Raw genomic sequence first — 18,701 nt, forward strand, 5'->3', positions numbered from 1 at the left:
GGCCCACCTCCGGCTCTCGCATTCTCAGATGCGCTGATTCTTTGACTCTGGGGGGAGGGGTGGGGGACAGGCAGAGCCCCCGGGGATCCAGGAAGAGGGAAAAGCATGGCCTTGGAAGTCAGAAGAACCTGGGGGTGGGTTCTAGGCATCTGACCTTGTGACATCAAGTGCCATCAAACATGCTATGTTCGCACTGGGAGCCCCTCAAAACCCCTTTCAGTTCTTTTGGTTACGTACCCAGAAGGAGAATTGCTGAATCACGTGGTAATTCTATTTTTCAATCTTTGGAATTGCCAAACTGTTTTCCACAGTGGCTGCACCATCACCATCTAATTTTAGAATAGTTTCGTCAGCACCAAAGGCATCCCCATCCCCGCTAGCAGTCACTCTCCATCACCCCCCACCCCAGCCCCTGGCACCACCAATCTGCTTTCTGTTTCTGTGGATTTATCTATTCTGGACATTTCATATAAACGGAATCACACAGTATGAGGTCTTTTGTGTCTGGTTCCTCGCACTTAGCATCCCGTTTTCAAGATTCACTCATGTTGGAACATGTGTCAGAATTTCATGCCTTGTTATGGCTGACGACATTTTGTTCATCCATTCAGCTGTCGACTCACTTTGGGACTGTTTCTACCTTTTGACCTTTTGTGAAGAATGCTGCTCTGAGCATTCCTATTCGCCTTCTTGTGTGGAAACACGCAAGGCTGCAGAATTGGGCAATTAGCAGGTAAGCGGTGCCAGCGGCCAGACTGCAGTGGGTCAAAAGGGACAGTGAAGGCAGCCTGCCTGGAACACTCTGTTGAGAGCTTTGCTTTTGAAGGCAAGTCTAGAGGGAGGCTGTCGTCACGGGCAGGCCAACTCAGCGGGGGGAGAGTTGAGGTGGGGTCCGAGGGCCCCTGGGCCCCCTCAGCTGCTGGGAGGGCCTGGCTGAGCTCCCTGGTGACGGAACGAGCTGCAGCTCACGGCGAGCAAGGTGGTGGGGTGAGGGGGAAGCAAGAGGCGCGGCGGAGTCTCTCCCACCCCAGGCCTGTCCATCCCTTCCCAGGGAAGGAGCCCCACTGGCACACGCCGAGATGGTCTGACCCACAGGGAGGCTCCAGTTGCAGGCCTCAGCCCCGCGAAGTCACTTGGGGAGCAGCCGCTGGGAAAGGTGGGTCTGGGCTTCGGGCTGAAAAGCCTGCCACTTGTGCCTGCCCGGCCTAGGAGCAGACGCTGGACGGTAGAAGGGAAGAGAGGACAGGGAAACAGCAGCGAGGGCCCACGGCAGCCTCCACAGCCACCCTGGCTCTGAGGCTGGCTCCCAGCAAATCCCTCTAAGCCGCCCTCGTGGGCTCGCCTGAGGAGCCAGGAGGCCCAGGGCTGGGGAAGTAGGAGGTCTAAGTCCCAGGCCCAGTTAAGAGATCAGATGGTGAAAGGTTTGGGAGCTTTTAAGGTGAAGAGGCCTGGGCTGATCCCGCAGGCTGGTATAAAGCAGCGTGAGCGCCGGGCAGCGCCAGGGCTGGCAGGCATCGGGGGCGGGGCTTTCCAGAGCCATGGCCCAGCAGTGGGGCCCTCAAAGGTTTGTAGGTGGGCAGCCGCAGACCAGCTTTGAGGACAGCACCCAGGGGAGCGTCTTCACCTACACCAACAGCAACTCCACCAGAGGTGAGCGAGTAGGTGCCAAGGCTGGGTCACGCTGGCTGGAACGGCCCTCCTGGGACACAGGCCCGAGTGGCCTTCTCTCTTAGCCCTTATGATAACATGAACGGGGGGGGGTCCCCTCTGAATATAAAAGGACACCGTAATATCGAATATGCATTTTCAAACCACATGGGCTTCCCAGACCCTTTGAGAATTCCTGTCCCAGGAAGGCTCATGAACTCTTCCCGTGTGGCCCCAGACTGCTAGTGAGTGCCACCCCTGAGCTCCCAGGGAGGGAACTGGGCCTGACTCCTCTCTGCAGCTCCCAAAGCCAAATGGAGACCACCAGCGGGAGTGAGAGGCTGGGCTGGCCCGGAGGAGGGTGAGTGACTTCGAGAGCCTAAGGGTAGAAGAGACCGTGGTGGCCATCTTGTCCAAGTTCACGCCCAGAGCCCACGGCCTCTGGCGGTACATGCTAGGGAAGAGGCTAGCTCGGCTCCCGGGGCAGCTGTTCTGCTCCGAGCTGTCCCAGTAGAGAGGGCTTCGGCCGAAAACTCCACCGAGGCAGCCCGAGTTCTGCCCTGGGCACGCCAGCCCATCAGAGACCTGAAGACTGTAATGACCCCTCAGCCCCTGGCCCCCCTCCCCGGGCCCCTTCTTCAAACCAAAGACCTTCAGTTCCTTTAAGAATGTCTCACGTGCTGCCGTTTCCAGGAGCCACACCAGCTCCTTGACAGCCAGAGCAGGACCAGCGACAGGGTTCCCAAGCCGAATTGGTTGAGAACCGTGAAGTTCACCTTGACCTGACTGTTTGCACCCCAGAATGTCCTCGAGGTAGACACAACAGTGCTCTCCCCGGAGGCCCCTGGGGCTTCATCGATGCACAAGCTTCCTTACTGTAAAAGTTTTTCAAGAGTTCAAGTGTCTACCAAAGTAGAGGGGAGAGTATAATGGCCCCCGGGTATCCATCACTTGTCTTGTTTCATCTCTAACCCCCTCCACTAACCACTCCTGCTGATTTCTGGAAGCAGATCCAAGACATCACATCATCTCCTCTGTAGATCTTCGGTAGGTACCTGTAAGAGGAAAGGACTCTTTAAAAACATAACCACGAGGTCATACTTTTAGAGGTTCCCCCTCAACCTCCTTGCAATTTATTTGTTGACGAAAGCGAGTCTGTTGTCCCCAGACTCACCCGCTTCAGACTTTGCTGACGGCTCCCCACCCCTTCCGCCACGCCTGTTTCCGTCCACTAGCTGTCGAGCTGAAGGTCTGCCGGGCAGCCAGGCGGATGTGTCAGGCGTTTGGGCAAGGCCGCTCCATGAGGAGGGTGTCCCTTTTTCCACAGTGTTGGCAGCTGCTGACGCTCAACGCGAGGACCCATTGAACCACTGGGGATTTCGAAATGGTGACGTTGGGATTCTTCTGACCCTGTCTTCATTTATTAGCTTCACTACTTTGATAAAGAGAAACTGGCTCTCACGTGCTCTCGGGTTCCCCCGGGATACGGTGTGCGTGGGAAAGGCAGAGGAGATGCTTGAGTCTCCTTCTATTTCGCCCGGTTCCAAATAGTGACTTGGTTCCCCAGTGGAGCCAGTTGGGTTTGACCTCTGCGTCTCCTTTCTCTCCCACTAAGAATCGTGTTCTTAAGGGCTGTGGGTAGAGGTGGAATTAGAATATCATTTCATTACTCATTTGCTTTATCTCAAACACACTCAAAACGGTCTCAGAATGATGACGCCAACACTATCGCCAACAACATGATTACCCAAAGCTTAGCCTTTGGACAGGTCTCTTCATCCTTTGGGAACGTGCCACTAGGCTCGAATAGGCAAACTAGCGTCTTTTGGGGTCCCTCCGAGTAGCCCCTCTCTATGTGACCATGCCACCGAGTGCATATGCGGTCAGGTCCATTTGTTTTATTTTTGATTTTTCAGGGATTGCTTTTTAAAATTGAATGTTGTTTTATAATTATGGAATAAAATATTTACAAGGCTCCAAATTAAAATCTAGAAAACAAGGTACACCGGCCCCCATACCCAATTCCCTCCTGCCCTGTATTTCTCAGGAGGCCCTTACCTGGGAGCTGACTGTGATACCCTTCTCGCGCTCATTTCCTCACAAGATTAGACCTGAAACTTTCAGGAGAAGGGGGCAGGCCGGTGCACCTGCCCTGGTTGCACTGCCGGAGGCCCCCTCTTTTCGCTTCCCACGTTTGGAGTGCTGTCCCTTCCGGGCCACACACGGCCCTCGTCCCTGCCTGACTCAGACTCCACGGGCTGTCCAGGAAGGACGGCCTGGCTGCCTTGTTCTGAAACCGCCCCAGCCCCTCTCACGTGCCCGCAAGCATTCCACACACCTCCTAGTTCCAGCTGCTTTTCTCACACCAACCTATTGGACTTTCTGGGTCAGATCTGCTGGCAATCTGGGGGCTTGCTGTTCCCGGGCCCATCAGCAGCCCCAGTGCTTCCCCTCGGCTCCCTTTTGCACAGAAACTGGCACTACGCTGGTGCCAAGTAGTCCAAGGCCTGTTCCTTGGGAGCCTGTGGTATCTAGCGTGGTGGCAGATATTGCCGGCAGGTTTCTGGGAGCTCCCTGTGGTAGGGGCGAATGAGGCCCAGGCACAGAAGGGCTCAGGGGAGAGGAGCAAGCCAGCCCACCACCCTCCAGGAGGCCGACCTGGCCCATGGCGGGGCGCAGATCAGACGGGGCAGCGGCGATGAGGAGTTCCGCTTTGTTAAGTTCAAGGACGCCCGTGCAGGCATCTAGCAGGCCATGGCCTCGAGCTTGAGAGACCGAATGGAGGGAAGGCTGTCTGCAGACGGGCAGAGCTAGAGGAGAAGACCAGTCGTAAAGGTGAGTGCGGCGGGTGGAAGGCAGGAGGCTGAGGGGAGATTCTGATGGGGCGAGGAGGGCGGCACAGGTGTAGCTGTCCAGGTGGTGGAGCTGCTGCCCAGTTCCTCTCCTCGCTCCGTGTCTCCTGCCTCCAGACCCCTTCGGCGGCCCCAGTTACCACATCGCTCCCAGATGGGTGTATCACCGCACCACTGTCTGGATGGTCTTCGTGGTCATCGCCTCCATCTTCACGAATGGGCTCGTGCTGGCAGCCACCATGAAGTTCAAGAAGCTGCGCCACCCTCTGAACTGGATCCTGGTGAACTTGGCCATCGCCGACCTGGCGGAGACGATTATCGCCGGCACCATCAGCGCTGTGAACCAGATGTACGGCTACTTTGTGCTGGGCCACCCCTTGTGCATCGTGGAGGGCTACACTGTCGCCTTGTGTGGTAAGCCAGCCGGGGCCTGGGCACAGGCCTGGGCACAGCCTCCCGTGCGTAAAGGAAACACTCATGCGGCAAAATCCGCAGGTGTGCCTCCGGGGCGTGTTCGAGGCACATCTCTGAACGGGGACAGACAGATCCACATAATCTCAGGACAGTGTGGGAGGGGAGGCCTCCGAGATATTGAAACTAGATCCGACCAGCCCCATTGCTAATATCTCCGTGGGTTGTGACCCTGTTCACGTCAACTTTGGCCAGAAGTACGTGCGCTCTCGGCCCCGTGCCGTAAGGCATCCAGGATGCTGCACACAGGGTCCGAGCCCTGAGGGGCTCCCATCCCAGAGAGTGGGCACGTGACCTGGAGGAGGAGGCGATGAGGGAGCCGAATGTCGACTCAGCAGGACAGGAAGGGGCACAGACAGCTGGGTTGGTGGGGTGGCCAGAGCGCGGGTGAGCAGACAGCGGGAGGCGATAGGCCCAGGACGGCGCGCTGAGGAGTGGGGAGGAGGGGACCCCACGGCGAGACCGGTAGGAGGCTGGCTGACGGCGGGGAGGCTGAGCGAGGGAGCGAGGGCTGAGCCAGGTAGAGCAGGGTGTGGGTCTGCACTGGGTGCCAGGCAAGGTCAGCGTGGCGGGGTTTCCTTGCCAAGGGCCCATGAAGAAGAGGCGCACAGGCAGGCCTGACAAGGCCAGGGACGCCTCAGAGGCCCTTGCACCACGTCCCCAGGACAGAACCAAGGGCCGTGGGGCTGCAGCTTGGCGTCCACCCGAGATGACACGGAGCCCGAGGGCCACCGCACTCACCGCGTGCAGCCTGTCTCCAGGCCCCCGGCCATCAGAGCAGCGAAGGCTTGCAGCTGCCTTTCCATTTTTCAAGTTTCCCAGGGCCACCTGGTCACAATGCCTGGGTCCTTAGCTCCCACGTCTAACTTGGGTTTGTCTTGCTGCCGCCTGAAGTGATCTCCAGTTCAGATTCTGAGGAGACGAATGACAGAAAGACGCTAGGATTAGAGGGGCCTGGGAGCGGGGACCTGGTCAAGGACTTGAATCACTAGTGGCGCCAGCTCCACCAAGTTACTTCACCAGGGAAGGTCAGGCCGAGCAAGTCCACCCCAAGTTCCAACCCTCCATGCACCTCGGTAGCTGGTGCCTGGCCCGCCTGGGCGGCTCCTCGCTTACGTCTGTCTTGCCTTTGTAACTGCTCGAGGTCTGCTCTCGGGTCACCAGTTTTGGGGCCACAGACACCCTCAGCCCTCTGGGGAAGCCCGTGGACCCCTCCTTAGAAGAATGTTGGCAAATCTGCACAATGAGATCCATAAGATGACAAAGGAAGCCAATGATACCGAAATATAGTTATCAAAGTATTAAACGCTAGTGACATACTCCCTCATTAAAAGTATTAGTATTACCAGTATTTTTAGAAGTATACGTGACGCCATTCTTTATTAAGGTATCAAATAACTGTATCCGGCCAGACAGCCACTGAAATGTCAAAGTAGTTATGAATATAGTCATGTTGGGAAATGTCTGCCACCCCTGCAAAGTGACCAAGTCACGGGCGCTGCTAATGCTACCACACTCGTAATGGAAGCAAAGAAGGCCAAGTGTCCAGTAGAGCTTAGTGCAAACAAAGACATCATTTTCCCCACCCCAGTTCGTGGAGCTCCGGATTCCTTCCACAGACCGCTGCATGGCGGGCGGTGCTGAGAGGCCTGGGCTGAGGGGAGGCCTGCCCACCGGCAGGAGGGCACAGCTCACCGCACACGTCCTGTCTCCTTGCCCTGGGCTGGGGCTGTAGCACCTCGGTGTGGCCTCAGGTGTGTACGCGGCCGTCAGGAGTTGCAATGACAGCATCACAAGAAAGGCTGGTGGCCGAGTAAAAGAGAGGTGGAAAGCGAGGTGGGCCATGAGGCCAAATCAGAGAAGGCAAGGGGAGGCGGGTGCAGGCCCAATGGGGAAGCAGCCCGGAAAGCAGGGGTTAGAGAAAGAACTGATCAAGAGGCCCGCTGCTCCCCGGACCGGAAAACACTTTCTGGAGAATTAGGTTTTGCAGGTAGGTGGGGGGTGTCCTCTTGATCTTGAAAAGCGTTGACTCAGAGCCCTCCTCTGTCTGCTCGTCCCCCTGCAGGGATCACTGGTCTCTGGTCCTTGGCCATCATTTCCTGGGAGAGATGGATGGTGGTCTGCAAGCCCTTTGGCAATGTGAGATTTGATGCCAAGTTGGCCATTGCGGGCATTGCCTTCTCCTGGACCTGGGCTGCTGTGTGGACAGCTCCACCCATCCTTGGTTGGAGCAGGTAAGGATGCCAGGGTGCCAGGAAGGCGATTAGTTTAGAACAGAGCAGGGAGGGTCAAACTTGTGATTCCCTTGGTGACCTTGGGGCACATCATTTCCTGTCCCTGGGCCTTTGTGGTTCCACGAGTAAAGTGAGGATGGACCTGACTCTCCCTGAGACCCCTTGGAGCGTGCACTCTCCGTGAATGCGTGAATCTGCCTGGATGCAACGTGGCAACGGGCCCTGTGGTCTCCGAGCCTCTGGCAAGGTCTGTTTCTCCCAAACCGGAGCAGCTCATGAGAACACATAGAGAAGCGCTGCCGGCGGAGGCCACAGGCACGTTTGGATTCCAGAGCCCTCCTGCCCACTCCGCCCCAGGCCTCTTTCTTGCACCTGCTGAGGGGCCCCCCTTTCCGAGGCTCCTTGGGTCGTAGGTACACCTGGGCTGTTGGTTACCAGTGTCCTCACCAGGTGGATCCTTTGGGGGAAGTCCCGAATTTCCAAGGAAACGGCTCAGGTGTTTGAGGGGGCTGGACGGGACAAGGCCGTTGCATTTGTATCTTCCACTGCAAGCTCGTGAACACGTTCTTGTGGCGTCTGGAGAGGGTATGGTCTTTCTTTGGGAAGCTTCCATCGCTGCGAGAAGCCAGGCTCTGTCTGTCCCCACGCCGACAATGGCTGCGATTGTCGAACACGTGCTCACTGAATCCTCAGGGGTTCACAGGTGTTAAGACAAGAGGGTGCCTCGCCTTCCCTTCGTAAAAAGGGGATGTGATCGGGGTTACGAAAATGTTGTGGAACCAGATAGTGGTGATGGACGCACGACACTGTGAATGTACCAAACCTCATAATTATGTGATGTGTATTTTACCTCAATAAAAAAAGAAGGGAATGTGAGACCAGAGATGGACAAGGATTTACTAAAATCCTTCTGAAGGGCTTCCTTTGGGGGTGATGAAAATGTTCTGGAACTAGACAGAGGTGGCAGTTGCACCTTTGTGCAACTGTGCAACATGTTGCAGTTGCAACATCGTGAACGTACTAAATGCCTCCGAATTGTTCACTTCAAAAATGGTTAATTCATGTAATGTGAATTTCACCTCAATAAAAAAGCCCAACAACCTTACCCAAGTCCGTGGTGTGCTGGGGCGGGTGGGGGCCCGGGTCCCTGCCCACTTCAGGACGGGCTGCCGGCCCCTCTCCCCAGGTACTGGCCCCACGGCCTGAAGACCTCGTGCGGCCCGGACGTGTTCAGCGGCAGCTCTTACCCTGGGGCGCAGTCTTACGTGGCCGCGCTCGTGATCGCCTGCGGCCTCGTCCCGCTCGGCACCATCGTGCTCTGCTACCTGCAAGTGTGGCTGGCCATCCGGGCGGTGAGCCCCACACCCTCCCAGCTTCACCCGTGCGGGCAGGGTCATGAACGCCAGGGAGGTCTAGGCTGGCACACAGGACCGCCCAGTCCACTGTCCAGCCCCCAAACCAGATATCTGGAATTGCCAGCATCTGCCAATGCCTTCGAGGTGGCAGGTGCAGCCCTGGCTCCCTCGGCCTCGCCCCTACAGGGTGGGAAGGGACTGCCCGCCTCCTCGTGGAGGGACCCAATAAGGGAACACAACTGCATTTCCTCCTGATCCCGGGGCGGGGGGGGGTGGAAAGCCCGCCTCTGCCGTGGAGTGGAGCACAGCTGGCCAGATCCAAAGGCTAAACTTGCCAATCAAGGGGTGTTTTGAAAAGGCTGCTACCGGAGTGCTCGCGTCCCCTTCACATGCCATCTGCCCCCCGGACCTGTCCTCCCCCCTCCCCCCGGGAAGGGGATGCCCTGGTGTGGGAAATCAGAGCGAAGCAGGAGAATGAGATCGGGGTCCTGAACACCGTGCGTACGTCGTCCCTTTGTCGATCAGCTAACCTACAGTCAGCTTGATCTGGAGGTGCCACCTGGCCCTGTGGGGCTCCTGCCTGGCACAGGGAATAAGAGGCCTCTGGGGTGGCGCCTTTCCTCTACGAAGCTGCTTGTGCCCACAATCGGGTCAGCGTGTGCTTATGAGCTCTTTGTGGAGTGGAGGCCACGGGCTGGAGATCAGCTCCCCTCCCCTCATGGCCTTCGGTGTGTGACCAGGTTGGCAGTCAGGGATCAGAGGCAACTTAGCCGACTCCCACAGGTATCCGCACACAGCTGGGGCCAAGTGAGCTCTGGGCTGCGCAGCCCGGGCTCCAGAGCGCGCCCCAGCCCTCCGTCGCCCCTCATCCCCACTCGGCTGTCTGCAGCCGGTCCCTGCCCGCAGCAGGTGGCGGCCGCCCCCGTGCCTTCTCCTGCCCGGCCCCCAGACCTGACCATGGGACGGGACACTCTGGTAAGGGACCAGGTGAGGCTAGGCACAGCCTCCTTACCTCCTTCACAGACTCCTAACAGGAAGCAAGCTAAGCCAAGAGCTGGGCGGGCGCAGCTCGGGGCTGTCTTAGCCAAGCCCAGCTGCGCCACCTCCAAGCCTGTAAGAGCCCCCACAAGGCCGGCCCCACTCGGGTGGCCCGGGTGCTGCCCAGCTGGGCCCATCTGCTTCTCCCCACTAGCCTCCCTGACCAGCTACCCAAGCAGCAGCAGCACGGAATCCCCTGGGGTACGGAGCCCTGAGGGGCTCTGCCACTCGCTGTCCCCAGGGCGACTCTCTGTCTCCCCCAGGTGGCGAAGCGGCGGAGAAGGAGGTAACCCGCATGGTGATGGTGGTGTCTTCGCCCACTGCCTCTGCTGGGGGCCCTACACGTTCTTTGCCTGCTTCGCCGCTGCCCACCCTGGCTACGCCTTCCACCCTCTGGTGGCCGCCCTGCCAGCCTACTTCGCCAAAAGTGCCACTATCTACCACCCCATTATCTATGCCTTCATGAACCGGCAGGTAAGTCACGCAGTTGACAGAGCAAACTGGAAACGGAGCCTGGAAGAGCCCAGCGATGGCTCCCACCTGGAAGCGTGTCTGTGGGAAGGCTGACAGTCACCTCCAGGACAATGACCAGGGAAGGCTGAGCACGCGAGCCAGCCCCGCCAGCCCTCCCTCTGGACCCCGTTATGATCTGGGCCTGAGGGTGCGCGTTTCCTGCAGTGCGCTGTGCGCTGCGTGCCCCTCCCCCCCGCTGGCCTTTGGGCGGAGCCCGGAGCTCAGGCAGCCTAGGACTGCCAGGTCGTGTCTACAAGCCAAGGAACACCAGAGGTTACGGGTACCTGTCAGGACCTAGGAAAGGGGCCTGGAACAGAGTCATTGTTCTTAACTCAGTGGCGACAGGAGATGCGATCTGAGAAGTGAATACGGCCCACATGCCCTCCTGATGCCCCAAGACTCTCCTGGCTGAAGAGATGATCGTTCTGGTGGCAAGCAATGTGAGATCAAGGTGTGGGCAGTGTTGGTTGTTTCTGAGGGAGAGTCTGTTCCAGGCCCCTTTCCTAGGTCCTGACAGGTACCCGTAACCTCTGGTGTTCCTTGGCTTGTGGACGAGTCTCCCAGTCTCTGCCTTTACCTTCCCTCTGGGTCGGATTCCAAATTCCCTTGTTTTCATGAGGACATCAGTCATTGGATTAGGGCCCACCCTACTCCAGCGTGACCTCGTCTTAATCACATCTGCAGAGACTCTATTCCCAAATAAGGTCACAGTCACAGGCTCCAGGGGTCAGGACTTGAACATATCTCTGGGAACACAGTTGGGCCCACAACAGTCACCGACAACTGCTAAACTCAATGACTTAGATAATCGAATACTCAGGAAGAGACCATCGCCACGTGCAAGGCGCAGCTGGAGGCTTCCTCCATTCTCCTTGTAGACTGTGGGTGTGTAAGCCATCAAGGTGACACTCTGAGGGAAGCCCTGCCTGCTCTGCTCAATAACACTTTCTGTCCTGCCAGTTTCGAGACTGCATCTTGCAGCTCTTTGGGAAGAAGGTGGATGATAGCTCTGAACTCTCCAGCGTTTCCAAAACAGAGGCCTCATCTGTCTCCTCGGTGTCAGCTGCCCGAGTCGTCTGTCTCCCACTGGAAAACGTAACCAGTCCCACCCTCCGGGGCTTTGGCCACCCCGCCCCTGCCCCTTTTCTCCATCCCTGTGAAATAAATGTAGTTTCTCTTTGCCAGAAGCAACCGAGTCATAGAGGCTGCCACTGCAGCTTGGGGGCACCCGAGCCTCTGAGCGCTGGGTCACTGGGTCGTGAGAGAGCACGGGGGGGGGGGAGAGGGGCGCAGCACCGTACTTTGGAGTTGCTCATCTTTTCTAAGCCTCATGTCTACAGACGGGATAGAAGGATCGCAAGAAAGGCGAGCCCCTGGGCGCTGGGCCCCGGGGGCGGGGGGGGGCCCGGGGGGGGGGGGGAGAGGGGCGCAGCACCGTACTTTGGAGTTGCTCATCTTTTCTAAGCCTCATGTCTACAGACGGGATAGAAGGATCGCAAGAAAGGCGAGCGCGAGGCGGGCGGGCGTCCACGTACCTCTCATTGGGCTGCTTGTGATGGAACAAGAAAGGGAGAGCCGAGAAGCAGCTGTCTGGGGAGGCGGGAGGAGCTAGCGAAGCCAGGCCCTTTAAGGCCCCTCTGGCAGAGGCTTGGAATCCCCGGAACACAGTCTCCATCTGGAGGGGAGCCAGGCCTGCCTGTCTGCGGCGGGGACGGCACGCTGCTTCTGCCACTCCAGGGCGCCCAGCGCGACGAGCAGGAACGCGGCGCCCGTGCGCAGGCGCGAGTTCAGCGGAGGCACTGAGCAGGCGCGCGCGCTGGGGACCGGGACCAGGACGACGGCGGCCAGCGTGCACAGCAGACTGGCGCGGCGGCGCGGGAAGCCCCGGCGCCGGCTACGCGCGCTCTCTGTCACCTCCAGCTGGGTCGCCTGCTGCAGAGCCTCCAGCTTGGCTGCACGGCTCCTGAACGTGTCCATAACCTCCTGCAGGAGGAAGAGAGTGACGCTGTCACCCCGATCCCCCGCCACCCGGGGGTACCGGAGCCTCAGTGCGCGAGTTCCCAGATCAGCTGAGCCGGAGCCAGGGCCGGGGTTAGGGCAGCAGGAAGGGGAACACGGGTCGCTGTGGGGCACAGCTTGAGGATCTGCCTCTTCCCTCGGTTCAGGGCTGTCAGAGCGGATTCACTCATCTTCTGCTTCTCTCGCCCCCACGGCCTTCTCACTGGCCGCTTCTCACAAGGTCCCCCTGTGAGGTTCTCACCCATGTCTCCTTGGCTCTCTCGTAGGACAGATAGGCCATTCTCTCCTGGGTGCAGGCCAGATTCTGTTTGAGGTGGTAAATCTTGTCCAGGTGCCCCTGTAGGTGCTCATTCACCTGTCCTTCCAGCTGCCCTTGTCTTGGGAGCAAAAGAGAAAGTAACACTCCCCGAGCGCCCGGCCCCAAGCTCGTTCTGGGGCTGAGCGGTCCTCCCTCAGGACTAGACTTGGGTTCAGAATCCACCTTCCTCCTCCTCCTCCAGGGTTGCCTCAGAACACCCCGGGTGCACGCCAGCCACACACCCACACCGATATTCATCTATCTTTTATATATAGTCACTCTTTTGTAAGGGCTTTACAAAAATAGCAATAAACTAGAAGTTGCAAAAATCGAGATCTAAACTGTCCGTGCGTGCTGTTAAATTCCATACATAGTCCCGCACCAGTGTTTGGTGTGCAGTAGTTCTTCCATAAAAGTCTGCTGATTATAGGGATGGAGCAGTCACGAAAGACCACATATTGTATGATTCCATTTATAAGAAACGTCCAGAATAGGCCAATCCATAAAGACAGAAATAAATCTGTGGTTTCCGGGGGCTGGATGGGGTAGGGAGGTGGGGATTGACTGCTAGTGGGGATGGAATTTCTTTTGGAAGCGATGACAATGTTCTCGACTGAGACTGCTCTGTGAATATGCTAAAAACACTGAACCTTACACTTTAAATGGCTGAATTGTATGGGATGTGAATTGTAGCTCAATAAAGCTGTTTAAAACAAAAAGCAAAATTGGACTGTGGTTAACGACTGCACAACTCAGTAAATTTACTAACGATCATTGAAACGGTTAAAATGGTGTATTTTATGGCACGTAAATTATATCTCAGTAGACCTGTTAAAAAAACACAAATAAAACATCACTCACTACCTGTTGTTTGTGGCCACACATGTAAGTAGTAAAAGTCTAAAAACATGCCTGGAAAAGCTAAGCGCCTAGTGAGGACAGCGAGGTGGGCAGCAAGGGGGAAGGGGAATGTGAGAGTTTCAAGCGAATCATCTTTTAAACTTTTATCTCTTAAAAAGAATGTTGAAGCAAATATATTAAGACTTGAGGAAGCTGGGGGTGGTCATATAACCTTCACCATGTTCTTCTCTGTTTTCCCTGGGTTTGGAATATTTCCAAACAGCAGCTTCTAGCTCTTTAGGGAAGAGCCAAGGAAGGCCTGACCCGAGCCGGGGGTGGTGAGGCTGGAGAATGGCTGGGGCCCGGGGCCCTGCGGAGAAGCACAGGCACCGACAGGGAATGGGAGGTGAGCGGGTCAACTAGGTCCTACTTCAGGGACTTGACTGGCACCACGTGGAGATGGCCCCCAGGCAGCTGAGAAGCTGAACAGGCATTTGTTGAAGCAATTAATCAAGAGCCAGTTCGCGATGGTATTTCAAGGACTATTCCATTAGTCTCTGCCTTGTTCCCTGTTGAGAAGAGATTGGTCTGACAATGTGGCCGAGGCTACCACCCACAAAGAGGGGGAGATGGTGGGGTGTCCACCCCGAAAGCAGATTCCCCATGGCTGTCCTTCCATTTACATGAAGGATGGAGCTGCAAGGACATTCAAGATACCAACCACATCCAAGTGTATGTTCATGAATATATCCTTCACAGGTATGAAGTCAATAAGTAGATTCTTCATTAATATATATTTATAAGAATGTATGACTATACTCTTTTTTTAAAATTTTATTATATTTTATTGATTTGGCTGTGTCGAGACTTAGTTGCGGCACGCGGGATCTTTGTTGCGGCACGCGGGCTTCTCTCTAGTTGCGGCGCGTGGGCTCCAGGGCTCCAGAGCACGTGGGCTCTGTAGTTTGCAGCACACGGGCTCTCTAGTTGAGGCGCACGAGCTCAGTAGTTGCGGCCCACGGGCTTAGTTGCTACGTGGCATGTGGGATCTTAGTTCCCCGACCAGGGCTCGAACCCACATCCCCTGCATTGAAAGGCAGATTCTCAACCGCTGGACCACCAGGGAAGTCCCATGACTGTACTCTTTTTTTTTTTGTTTGTTTGTTTTTTTGTGGTACGCGGGCCTCTCACTGTTGTGGCCTCTCCCGTTGCAGAGCACAGGCTCCGGACGCACAGGCTCAGTGGCCATGGCTCACAGGCCCAGCCGCTTCGCGGCACGTGGGATCTTCCCAGACTGGGGCACGAACCCGTGTCCCCTGCATCGGCAGGCGGACTCTCAACCACTGCGCCACCAGGGAAGCCCCCATGACTATACTCTTAAACACATTCTTGAAGGGATTCCTAAATAAGAAGATGTTAATCTATAAGGCTATTCCCTCCATCTCCCCTTCTCTCCGGCGCCCAGCCTCCTCGCCCTCTGCAAGGCAGCACCAGCGTCCTGGCTTGTGACACGGCTGACTCTCCTCTCTTGTCCCTCCCTTGGTCAAGGACTCCTCTCTGTCCATCTCCTACAGCCGTGGAGGCAAATGCACCACTGTGGAACATGCTCTTACAAAGACAAAATCATGGTCAGTCAACCAAAATGCCCCCCAAATCTTCCAAAGCTGTTAAGGCCACCCTCTCCAATACAAATGGTCTCAAACGTTATTGATGTTGCAGAAGAGTATATTCTTGTTCACATCTGAGGACGGGCTTTGACAAACTGAGCTAGAACCTGACAGCCGGATACTTGGAGGAGAAGCCTGAGATGGAGAAACACAGGTATGAGAGGTGAGGCACTGCGCGTCAGCTGGGGCAACATGGCAGGGACAGAGCAGTTCCTCCTGAGCACATGTGCTACCACACGCATCCTTAGAAGATGGAACGGGCACACGAAGACAGAGCAGAGGGAAAGGGGAAGATGCTGCCCGTGAAGACTGGAGTGACAAGGCCACAGGCTAAGGAAGCCAGCAGCCCCTAGAAGCTGGAAGAGGCCAGGAACAGACTGTCCCCTAGAGCTTCCACAGGGATACAGCCCTGCTGACACACTTTGCCCAAGGAAAACTGATTTCATACTGCTGAACTCCAGAACCATGAGAGAATAAATTTCTGTTGCTTACAGCCACCAAGTTTGGGATACCTTGTTAGGACAGCCAGACGAAATCCCTCCAGGGTGCTACTGGCATCTAGTGTGTAGAGGCCAGGGACACTGCTAAATATCCTGCAATGCACAGGACGGCCTCCTACAACAGAGAATCATCTGGTCAAAAATGTCAGTAGTGTTGAGGTTGAGAAAATCTGGGCTATGGTGACACAATCTGGAGTTTAGGGCCACCAAGTGACACCTGAATTTAAGAGGCTAAAGTTTCAAAGACTGACCATACCAAGTGTTGGCAAGAGCGTGGAGCAACCAGAACTCTCACACACTCCTGGTGGGAACATAAAATGGTACAACCATGTTGGAAAACAGCTTCTTTAAAAGTTGACCAGGGCTTCCCTGGTGGCGCAGTAGATAAGAATCTGCCTGCCAATGCAGGGGACACGGGTTCGAGCCCTGGTCCAGGAAGATCTCACAAGCCGAGGAGCAACTAAGCCCGTGCGCCACAACTACTGAGCCTGCGCTCTAGAGCCCGTGAGCCACAACTACTGAGCCCACGTGCCACAACTACTGAAGCCCGCGTGCCTAGAGCCTGTGCTCCGCAATAAGAGAAGGCACCACAGTGAGAAGCCCATGCACCACAATGAAGAGTGGCCCCTGCTTGCCACAACTAGAGAAAGCCCACGTGCAGCAAATGAAGACCAACACAGCCAAAAATAAATAAATAAAATTTAAAAAAAATTTTTTTAAAGTTGACCATACGTCTACCCTATTATCCAGCAATTCCACATATGAAAGCATATGCTCACAAAAAAGATGTGTAGGACAATGTTCATAGCAGCTCTATTCCTAACAGCCCCAACTGGCAGCAGATGAATGGGTAATGCACTGCATTCACACCACAGAGCACTGCTGAGCAAGAAGGAATGAATTGTTCCTGTGTGCAACGTGGATGAATCTCAAAATCATTACACTGGGTGAAAGAAGTAAGACACAAAGGGCTATATAACATATGCTTCCATTTACATGAAATGTCCCAGTATAGACAAATCCAGGGAGACAGAAAACAGATTGGTGGTTACCAGGGGCTGAGGGAAGGCGAATGGGGAGTGGCGGGGTCTCCTTCTAGAGTGATGAAAATGTTCTGGAACTAGATAGGGTGGTGGTTGCACAACACTGTGAATGCACTAAATGCCACTGTAGACTTTAAAATGAATAATTTTATGTTTTGTGAATTGTCTCAATTGAAAAATTAAAAAGCCCTCTTGAAAGCAAACAGATATAACGTGTAGGAAGTGTCACAGAACTTTTCATTTTGAAACCTCAGTTTGTGATGCACCAGAGGAGACATGACAATTGCAGGGGCCTGAGTAGTGACCACACATTTGTGGGCACTGGGTGACACTTCATTGAGCTGACACCCTGTTTCCCGGTCTGTAAAGTGGGCGTTGATGCTACAGGTGATCAATGCTACACGCTCCCTGTCGTCACTGTTACGACATTGTCTTCTTCAGACCATTCTCCATTTCTCCTGGTAAATCTGAGTCGTACAGACCTGCTCTTTTGTTTCTAATGTATATTAATCAGGGTAGGCTAAAGGCTGTAGCCAACGACCAGAAAATGTCTGTGGCTGAAGACGATGAAAGCTTATTTCACACCCCACCACAGTCCAGTGCTGCTGGTGGTGGTGATGTGTGAGGAGGGTGGTGGTTTAGAAGTGCACGCTTGCAGAATTCACGCAGAGTCTTGCAGGGAGGTAGGTCTCTCTGCTCCCCTGCACAGCTGGCAGCTGCTGATATGCTACGGGTTAAGAACTTACTAGAGCACAACAGTCCCATTGGCCTGGGCAGTATAGAAACATATGAGAACATTCATAACAGCCATCGAGCTCTGGTCTTGCTTTATATAAATCGGACCTTGGAAATCTTATTTGGACAAAGGGGCTTTTAGGAATCCCAAGATTTCCAATTTGGTTGTAGTGTCCTATGAAAATCACCTCCATAGACGCTGAAGAGACTGGAAAGGAAGGGCAGGGGCTGCAGAAAAGGCCACAAATGAGGAGGAATTCCACAGTGAATGGACTGCTCCAGCTCCCAAGGTTACTGCTCCTCAACCTGAGGCCACAGACAGTGCCAAAGGTGTTCAGGAGCCCCCAGTGCCTGTTCTGCCACACCCTGCTGAGGACTGACTGGGCCTCAGGCCTCTGCTGGAGTCAGGGCTGCACCCCCCAATGCTCAGGGCTCTAAACGAATTCACATGTTGACCAGAGGGCAGACAGCAGAAGCAAGAAATACTACAATCCTGCAGCCTGTGGAACAAAAACCACATTCATAGAAAGATAGACAAGATGAAAAAGCAGAGGGCTATGTATCACATGAAGGAACAAGATAAAACCCGAGAAAAACAACTAAATGAAGTGGAGATAGGCAACCTTCCAGAAAAAGAATTCAGAATAATGATAGTGAAGATGATCCAGGACCTCAGAAAAAGAATGGAGGCAAAGATCGAGAAGATGCAAGAAATGCTTAACAAAGACCTAGAAGAATTAAAGAACAAACGAACAGAGATGAACGATACAATAACTAAAGTGAAAACTACACTAGAAGGAATCAATAGCAGAATAACTGAGGCAGAAGAACGGATAAGTGACCTGGAAGACAGAATGGTGGAATTCACTGCTGTGGAACAGAATAAAGAAAAAAGAATGAAAAGAAATGAAGACAGCCTAAGAGACCTCTGGGACAACATTAAACACAACAACATTCACATTATAGGGGTCCCAGAAGGAGAAGAGAGAGAGAAAGGACCTGAGAAAATATTTGAAGAGGTTATAGTCGAAAACTTCCCTAACATGGGAAAGGAAATAGCCACCCAAGTCCAGGAAGTGCAGAAAGTCCCATGCAGGATAAACCCAAGGAGAAACAGGCCGAGACACACAGTAATCAAATTGGAAAAAATTAAAGACAAAGAAAAATTATTGAAAGCAACAAGGGAAAAACGACAAATAACATACAAGGAAACTCCCATAAGGTGAACAGCTGACTTCTCAGCAGAAACTCTACAAGCCAGAAGGGAGTGGCATGATATACCTAAAGTGATGAAAGGGAAGAACCTACAACCAAGATTACTCTACCCGGCAAGGATCTCATTCAGATTCGAGGGAGAAAGCAAAAGCTTTATAGACAAGCAAAAGCTAAGAGAATTCAGCACCACCAAACCAGCTCTACAACAAATGCTAAAGGAACTTCTCTAAGTGGGAAACACAAGAGAAGAAAAGGACCTACAAAAACAAACCCA

The 18,701-nt window shown here is 54.7% G+C and overlaps 3 protein-coding genes across 5 annotated transcripts in view; 2 read left to right on the top strand and 1 right to left on the bottom strand.

Moving 5' to 3' along the window:
* Nucleotides 1–425: 425 nt before the first annotated feature.
* LOC102981221 (opsin 1, long wave sensitive) lies at nt 426–9,994 on the top strand. Of its 3 annotated transcripts, XM_028482155.2 has the most exons (8): nt 426–733; nt 1,052–1,156; nt 1,565–1,650; nt 4,388–4,482; nt 4,617–4,913; nt 7,036–7,204; nt 8,391–8,556; nt 9,861–9,994. In XM_028482155.2, the coding sequence occupies exons 5-8, from the start codon at nt 4,682–4,684 to the stop codon at nt 9,885–9,887; spliced, it is 594 nt and encodes a 197-aa protein (XP_028337956.1). In that variant the 5' UTR covers nt 426–733; nt 1,052–1,156; nt 1,565–1,650; nt 4,388–4,482; nt 4,617–4,681; the 3' UTR covers nt 9,888–9,994. The 3 variants fall into 3 exon arrangements, with proteins under 3 accessions (XP_028337956.1, XP_028337957.1, XP_028337955.1); XM_028482156.2 differs by lacking the exon at nt 1,565–1,650; XM_028482154.2 differs by lacking the exon at nt 4,388–4,482 and having other exon boundaries at nt 1,052–1,650.
* Nucleotides 2,614–18,701, bottom strand: part of TEX28 (testis expressed 28) — a 44,605-nt gene continuing 28,517 nt past the window's right edge. The window contains exons 3-7 of the mRNA XM_055081537.1: nt 12,371–12,501; nt 11,646–12,093; nt 5,712–5,882; nt 2,822–3,279; nt 2,614–2,702 (exon numbers count right to left, since the gene is read on the bottom strand). Of these exons, the coding sequence (XP_054937512.1) occupies nt 11,737–12,093; nt 12,371–12,501 (488 nt within the window). The 3' untranslated portion in view covers nt 2,614–2,702; nt 2,822–3,279; nt 5,712–5,882; nt 11,646–11,736. The remainder of the gene's footprint in view (nt 2,703–2,821; nt 3,280–5,711; nt 5,883–11,645; nt 12,094–12,370; nt 12,502–18,701) is intronic.
* On the top strand, nt 9,890–11,574 carry LOC114484670 (pineal opsin-like; the record flags this gene model as incomplete). The annotated part of the gene is given in 3 exon segments (XM_055081617.1): nt 9,890–9,905; nt 9,908–10,071; nt 11,071–11,574. Coding segments are annotated over 3 exon segments (684 nt in total), but the record flags the coding sequence as incomplete, so codon positions are not given.

Source organism: Physeter macrocephalus, chromosome 21 (genome assembly GCF_002837175.3).
Source record: "Physeter macrocephalus isolate SW-GA chromosome 21, ASM283717v5, whole genome shotgun sequence".
Taxonomy (NCBI): domain Eukaryota; kingdom Metazoa; phylum Chordata; class Mammalia; order Artiodactyla; family Physeteridae; genus Physeter; species Physeter macrocephalus.

What these genes read in the sequence shown, in the direction of transcription:
- LOC102981221 (XM_028482154.2), top strand. Translation starts at nt 1,539, where the DNA reads ATGGCCCAGCAGTGGGGCCCTCAAAGGTTTGTAGGTGGGCAGCCGCAG. An exon ending in CTACACTGTCGCCTTGTGTG is followed by an intron (nt 4,914 to 7,035) that starts GTAAGCCAGCCG and finishes GTCCCCCTGCAG; the next exon opens with GGATCACTGGTCTCTGGTCC. An exon ending in CCCATCCTTGGTTGGAGCAG is followed by an intron (nt 7,205 to 8,390) that starts GTAAGGATGCCA and finishes CCCTCTCCCCAG; the next exon opens with GTACTGGCCCCACGGCCTGA.